Here is a 7,861-nt window from a genome sequence, read left to right on the forward strand (position 1 = left end):
ATTTTTAAATATTCATTTGTAATAGAAATAAAAAAAAAAATCCATTCACACAATCCCCCCACCCTTTTTTTTCCATTCCCGCTCAGGGTACCAAAACCCCCCCAATCTCGCCCCCTCGGCCCGCCTTTTTTTTTTCCATTCCCGCTCGGGTTACTAAAAACCCCCCAATCTCTTCAATCAAAATCCTTAATCTCTTGAATAAAAAATCTCATTCAACCAAAAATCCCTAATCTCTTCTTACGGCTCTCTCTCTCCGGCGAGCGGTGGCAGACAACGGTGAGCGGCAGACGACGTCATCGAGCAACGTGCGACGACTACGAAGTTCCTCATTTCTTCTCTCTCCTTCTAGACCCTTTGAAGCCTCCTTGCCTTCCAAGTTCGTACAAAACGCCGCGGTTTCATCGGAGTACGAGCAAGAACAAGACCTATTGAGCGATGCAGAGGAACCCAGTTATGTTTGATAATGTTTAGCTCATTGTTTTTTTCTAAATTTATATTTAAAATTTCAAACTATTATGTATTATAATTTTAAAATTTTGATATTGATATTCATTTGTAAATGACAGGTGTTTGAAGGAAGGGGCAGAGGATTTTATAGTAAACCTGTTAAATGATCGGACGTGAAACGTTTGAAAGATAAGTCTTCGATGATGATGATGTCCATGTTCTTGTAAAGGTATTAAGCAAATTCGTATTTTTTTGGCATCCATTTTCATGCACATCAAGTGTTTGATTAAATGTGTCAATGGGTTTGTTTTGTCTGTGTTGATAGGCACTGCAGTGGATGGTGGAAGGAGAGCTCTGTAATTTCTAGGATTGGATGATGAGGAAAAGAGCTATGTTGGGTTTGATGATGATGTTCATGTTTTTTTTTTTTTTTTTTGTGTAGAAGAAAATGCTTTGCTTATTTTTCCTCTCTATTTTGTGTGTTGATCAAATGATTCATAATAATTCTAGAACATCAGGTGAAGATGATTTCACTTTGGGACCTAACTGTGGTACCCACTAAAACACCAAACAAATGTTATGAAAAAAAAAAGTATCTGAAAAAAAAAAGAAGCAGTATGTTATATATGTGTTTTAAGACCCACCTTCAACAATGAAACCAACCTTCAAAAAAAAGTGCCATCCTTGCTGGGGTTTGTTGAATTTGATTAACTGTGTTTACCTGTTGTGTTTATCAAATTTTGAGGTTTATGATAATGGGTCGACGGTAAAGAAAAAGAAAATCAAATTCCTTGTTTTTGGTTTTGGAATTTGATGTGTTGTTTTCTCATGATGTTAGGATTTGGGGATGACAGTTACAACTTTGATTGATAGTATTTGGCATAAATAGATGCGTTAAAATGTCTGTAACGGATATCAATGCTTGATGCGAAGCTGGCATAAGCATTAGTGTAACATTTCTTAGAGTGCGCCCATTTTTAGGGATGCACACCATAAATTTTTCCTTTAATATTATGTCTTACTTTATTTTTTATTCATGAATTCAAATATGATAGTTTATATCAATTACTAAAAAAATTTGTTATCATTCTCACCCCTTCAGATAGGAAATTATAGTTCCATATCCTTGTTTATGTATAGATTATTGGCTAAGGTTATTGAATTGTGGGTCTTTTGATTTTGATTTTGATTTATTTATTTTTGGCTTTATTTTTTAATTTGTAGGTATGAGTCGGCAGAGGATTGCGCAGATGATGATGATGCTAAGATTGGGATTAGTCAGTTGAGGAAAAGTCTCCTAGAAAAGCTGAAAATGCATGGTTCGTTTGTCAAAGTAAGACATTGAACATTGTTTTGCTTTATTTTGTTTCCTTGCTAGTTATTGGAAATGATCAGGTCCTGTTTGTATCATGATATTAGATCAATGAGACAATTCTTTTGTTCCATATGGCGAGTCTTGAGGCTACTACAACTAATTGCTAGACCAAACAACAACAGTAATGTGTTTATGTGCATGAGTGAGTGTGGTTATTTAGAATAACAATCTAGAAAACTGGAACTCAAGATCTAGCACTTGAATTCCTAACCTCACTTAAAAAACTGCTAGTAGGCTAAGTGTGCTTTTTATATATTTTTTGATAAGTTAACTTTATTCCTTATTTTATTAGCAATGTTGGTTTTGATCAATTTTTCTAGTAAAAATTATTTCTTTTGAAGATTGGGGTCCGGATCCCAAAAAAAAAAAGTAGAAAAAGAAAAACAGTTGGGTCCTGTTAGACTACTGGTTGTGCACGACGAGAGTTGCTGCAAGAGCATTGAGTGCATGAGCCATTTTCTTCCTGGATGATTTTTGATTGCAAGTTGTTGTTGTAGCATTGGACATAGTGGGTTTGAGTACCTAAGATAAAAAATGTTTACAAGCTAGTTGTAACTGTAGAGCTAGTTATATGTGTGGGAGAAATGTAAGAGAAATTTGAGTGCATAAAGATAAAGAATATTTGTCTAAAAGAAATTTCAAATGCTTCTTTCAATTGCAACACTATTCTGCAGCTTGATCACTGAAGCTTTTCTTGGGGAATGGATAGATATGCAATCAGTACCATTTATTATGGGCTATTAACTAAACAGTTCACTTGTTAATATGCAGTCTGTTTGGAGATTTTAATTCAACTATTGCCTTCATGTATCTTTGCTAATCAGTTTTGCGAAATTAATTTACACTAATCAGATACCTATACATGTAATTATTCTTCTCATGCATATAATGGTAAGGCTGAAACACTGTGCCCTTGATCACCCATGTAAAAATCGCATCGAGCAACATACTCCTCTTGTATAACCACAACTTCCTTTCCCCTAAGATTCGACTCCCAATGTCAAAAAAATTGGAACAAACCCTCGAAATTTTGTCCAAACCAAAATTCCCTCCTATTTTTTTTTTTGGACAAACCCCTGGACCTTTTCTTCAGACCTAACATTTGGAGAAATTACGCTCTCTCTCTCTCTCTCTCTCTCCAATCATCGCCGCTGTCCATTGCCACAACCATCACCACATCCAGTAAGTCCCACACCTTTCTCTCCTATTCTTTTTTATTTCGAACAACTGATTTTAACCCTCTAGGTGTCACTCTCTGTCAAGGGATCCTACACTTCCTGCCATTGTCTCCACCACCTTCGTCTCCACCGTCATCTCCAAATTAAACAACCTATTGGATAACGCCCAACCCCCTGCAGAGACGACGAAACCCTAGATGTATTCGAGCTCGATTACAAACTGGTTTGTACATAGTTCATAATTGCCCAAAGCCCTTACTTTTACTGTATTATCTTCGATTTGTCTGTGCTAAGAGGAAATTTTCAAATTTAGGGTTTTCAAGTAGAGGATATGGAATTTTTTGTATGATTTAAGTAAAAAAAATCGAAAATCCATCTTTATTCAGTCCCATTTCCTTTGAAGAAGACTTGATTTTGTTTTTCCAGGTGTAATTTATGAGCTTAGGTTGATTGTTTGTGTTATTTAATGTTTTTGTTTCTCTCCCTTCCTCTATCTCCATTCTATGAAACCCTAGACCGAAATCCCCTTCTTCGAAACTGCCCCTTTCACCTTTGTGAACTCGCTGGGTTGGTTTATAAAATTAGGAAAATATGATTTGAATAGGTTTAGGTTTTTTGATGTTTGTTAGTTGTGTTGTTTCCATATGATGCATTCAACAATCCAATTACGTTGGTTTTTTGTGAATGTGAGTCAACTATATAGGACTAATCAAAGGGCATTCGTTACTCTCAACTTGTATGCTAGATCTGTGTGATATTGAATAGGTGTTGCTAAAGAGTGGTTAAATGCTTTTAATAATTTAAATTTAAATATGGATTGTTTACTTACTTAGTTTACTATGCATGAAACCAGAATTTTGTTTACCTGTCATTGAAAGTTTTCACCTGACGTGAATTTCACATGGCCTGCAATTTGAATTTTTTAATTTCTGGGAAACATACCCTAGTTGAGTTTCATTTTAAAGTTTTGGGACCTCGATGTTGTTAAAGTACATCATTTTATTATATTGCTCAGTAATTGCCAACAATTTGTTACTAGTTTCGATTGGGACAAACAAAGACAGGCTTACATTGAATTTATTATATTAACCTGCTAAGATTTATATAGCTGTAGGTCTATTTAAGGAATGTCAAGAATGTAGTTGAAGTTGATCACATAGTTAACCTACAGTAATTATTAAAAGTTGGAGGAAAACCGTAGCTTAACCAAATCAAAATATGTGTTTTATATTATAATGCCAGGTAATAAACCTTATAACCGTGTACATGGAATAGATGGAATACTGATACATGCATAATTACCAATTACCATCATATGGTCCCTTTGTACAACTGTTATGTGGGTGTACTGTTTGATGGTCACACCTTTGTTTTCAATTAAAATTTCACTCCTAACCAAGTTCACGTGCGATATTAAGGTATCTCACTGACCTATAAGTTGCTTTAAGGTCCTACTTTCTCAATACCTGATGTGAATAGGTAGAAAGCAACTTGCAACTGTAATTAATTGTTCTGTAGCATCCCCATTCCTCACGAATGACTGTAAAAGTTGTTCTGGTCTATTTTTGCTGAAGTACTAATTCTATACAATGCATGCAAAGGTGTTCACAGGCAGTGATCCTACATTTTATCAGATAATTGATTGAACGATGGTTAAGGACCTAACATGATAAGAAAATTTTATGACCATTACCCTCAATTTGATAATACAATTTATTGTATACTTGATTGCCCCATGGTTCTGGCATGATATTCTTTGAAATTTTTGTTTTCTTATTAGTAGAGACAGTGACCAACTTTTGCTCTCTTTTATGAGCAACCAGAGGGAATATATTTCTACTACAAAAAGCAGAATTGGGTTTTAAAATCCTCAGAAAAAAACGCCTACCTGTGTTGTTTGTAATAAACATGGAGTTTGAATAAGTCCTCAGTTGTCTGTTAGAAAAACTCTTAAACTGTCAATTTGAATTTATTTTATTTTATTTTATTTTATAAATATACAGCTTTGTTTTGACTTTCATTCTACAGGTTCTTCTCTTTAATAAACTGTCTAGTTTTAATCTCTTTCAGATGAATTTTATTGTTCCAATGATCTATAGCAATTTTACAAATGTCGAAAATCATAAAGTATAAAATTTTCAATTCACAAAGACTAGTATAAATATAATTAATTATTGCAGGTGGTTGAAATCAGTAAGGGGAGTAAAGTGAAGTATGAACTTGACAAAAAAAGGGGAATGATCAAGGTAATCATGCATAGTCAATCATTAATCTCAGTATCTGTTTTTGATCGTTAATGGTTGCTGAAGCCGATGCATGTTGCAGGTTGACCGTGTGCTTTACTCATCGGTTGTTTACCCCCATAATTATGGCTTCATCCCTCGTACTCTCTGTGAGGACAATGACCCCATGGATGTCTTAGTTATCATCCAGGTGTGCTGTTTGATATGCATTTTTTCACATTTGCAAACATTTGCAGACATTTGCAGATTATGCATGCAATATTGGTTTTCATATTACGGATATACCGAAAATTTTGAGGCTTGATAAAGCATAAATGTAGCAAGTAATGTTTTACATGAAATAATTCAGAACCCAGTGATCCTGTGAGAGAATGAGCACGCTTTGGGAAATATTTTCTATTGAGAATAGTAGAAATAAAAAGGTAGTCAATGAGGTGTTTAGGCAGGGTATTTTAAAAAATAAAAAAGCCCCAGAAAAATTAAGTCTATTTACCTTGGAATGAACCTTAGTCATGTTAGATTTTCAACTACATTGTCGTATAATTAAGGGGAAAAAGGTTCATGTCTTGCTTGGTGGATTTGTCAGCATTTCGTTTCATTTAAATCAGACCCTGAAAAATTATATATTTTCGGGTGTCCTATGTAATGAAATTTAGCAGAACCCATAGTTTTATCTGTCATGAACAGATTGTAGGACAGCTGTTCCAAGTCATGTAAAGATAGTGATCACAGTAATCAGGCCACAACTTACCTCTTACATGAACCACATTATTTGCTTTCAAGCTTTCTTAACCACCCAAGGACAATAGTATTGCAGCCTTGCACTTGCACCTCATTTGGGTGGACAGCCCACATCGATTGGCTGAGATCCGCCGCTTCTTTGAGGACTGTATCCTTCTAAAAGTTTTAGTTCATATTGTGCAATTGACTCTGCGTTGTGTAACAATTTTTTCTAGTCTATACAATTCTTTTCTTTAAGGAAAATGGGTACAAAAGGAATGTATCGAAAGAATGTTATTCTCTTAACGAGTAATTAGACAAGAAAATGAGAACAAGGAAGCTGCAGTTAACGATTTTCTGCCTGCCTCAGATGCTTATGATGCGATCTAGTATTCCATGTAAGTGACGAATTTTTACGCCCTTTCAGTGTTCTTTTCCAGTATTAGATTTAGATGGACTAACCAATACAGCAATGGATGACACATTATTAATGAAGTTTTGGTTGAACTGAATTTGGTAGAAGCCACTCGTGGCGCAACCCTAACTAAAAGGGCTTAGCTTCAGTGTGTAGCTATTTTAATAGTTTAAAATACAAAATTAATTTAGTTTTAATAATTTATTTATTTATTTATTTGGTAGGATAACCCTTGGCATCTCTTTTAAACAAAACTTTATTTTTAGTTACGTATCTTGAGATTTAAGAGAGAAAGCCATTGGGTTCATCATATAAATATCATAACTATTCAATTGTCTGGTATATATTGTATATGTTAGCTTATGTGATGTTGTTTCCAATATCAGGGTGTGTGACCCAATGCTGTCTTTGGAAATCATCCATTCATGCCCAAAACAATAGTAGCTTATCAGATACATTGCATAAAAATGTTTATACTATTTTTATTCGAATTTGGGACAATTAATATAGTTGTTCCTGACATCTCCACATTGAGTGTATTACTGTGGCATCGATAGATCACATCTATTTTATATTTTTAATATTTGGAGTTTCCTGTTGGACTTTGGGAATTTCAGCAAATTTGTTGTTGTGCTTGTCATCAATCTCATCTGGCATGGATTATGGTCTTAATCTCATTGTGCATTTTGCTTCTATAGGAATCTCTACGCGGACTACATCGTGGAGAGCCTGAGGCGGTAGTTTGTTTGCCACACATGTTGGGTGGTGGTGATATGCTGTTAGTATTATATAGGCTTTGTTTGTTATATTGAAGAACTCTCTTTTATGTTTTGAATGATGTCAACTTGAGAATTGAATTCATTTTATAATCCACAGATTTCTTCTCTCAGTGCTCCAATTCATTTGAATTCATTTTTCTTTTTTTGTCCATTGATTAAAATTTCTTTACAAAGTTGCTCCTTTTATTTTCCCAAAACGAAAACCACATGTGATTTAAGGCAATTATTGACAAGATATTCCAGTGTTTCATCCTTATAATATGTGGAAGCTTTGGAAATCAGAGAATTTCTCTGGACCAACTCAATTTTCTCTGAAGCAGAGCACTAGTTCAACTCAGAGAATTTCTCTGGACCAATCCAATTTTCTCTGAAGCAGAGCACTAGTTCAACCCAGAGAAAATTGAGTTCAAATTAAAGAATTTCTCTGGACTAACCCAATTTTTTCTGAAGTAGAGCACTAGCACTCATTGTTGTCTAGAGAAATTTGAAATTTTCTTGTGATGTGTCGAGAGAAATTTGGAATTTTCTCTGTGATTTGTCCAGAGAAATTTTCTGGATTGAATTTTCTCTGGATTGATGTTGAGAGACTTTAGACATTATGAAAATATTGAGTGTCTTTTATGCTGTAAAATCTTAATACCAGGGACCTTAAAAAAAATTCTCCAAAAGAAATTTAATGCAAAGAGAAAAAAATACGATTTTTT

At 34.4% G+C, this 7,861-nt stretch overlaps 1 protein-coding gene across 5 annotated transcripts; it reads left to right on the forward strand.

Moving 5' to 3' along the window:
* The first annotated feature begins 207 nt into the window (after positions 1-207).
* LOC145812765 (soluble inorganic pyrophosphatase-like) lies at positions 208-7,267 on the forward strand. 5 transcript variants are annotated; one of them, XM_082907950.1, is made up of 6 exons: positions 208-450; positions 567-676; positions 1,672-1,780; positions 5,181-5,246; positions 5,326-5,433; positions 7,077-7,267. In XM_082907950.1, exons 3-6 carry the CDS (start codon positions 1,760-1,762, stop codon positions 7,188-7,190), a joined length of 309 nt encoding a protein of 102 aa, XP_082764076.1. In that variant the 5' UTR covers positions 208-450; positions 567-676; positions 1,672-1,759; the 3' UTR covers positions 7,191-7,267. The 5 variants fall into 5 exon arrangements, 3 of the variants coding, with proteins under 3 accessions (XP_082764076.1, XP_082764077.1, XP_082764075.1); XR_014356290.1 differs by lacking the exons at positions 208-450; positions 567-676; positions 1,672-1,780 and adding exons at positions 2,740-3,227; positions 6,281-6,361 and having other exon boundaries at positions 5,326-6,132; XM_082907951.1 differs by lacking the exons at positions 208-450; positions 567-676 and having other exon boundaries at positions 1,582-1,780.
* The last annotated feature ends 594 nt before the right edge of the window (positions 7,268-7,861 follow it).

Source organism: Camellia sinensis, chromosome 15 (genome assembly GCF_055761805.1).
Source record: "Camellia sinensis isolate YWXY chromosome 15, ASM5576180v1, whole genome shotgun sequence".
Taxonomy (NCBI): Eukaryota; Viridiplantae; Streptophyta; class Magnoliopsida; order Ericales; family Theaceae; genus Camellia; species Camellia sinensis.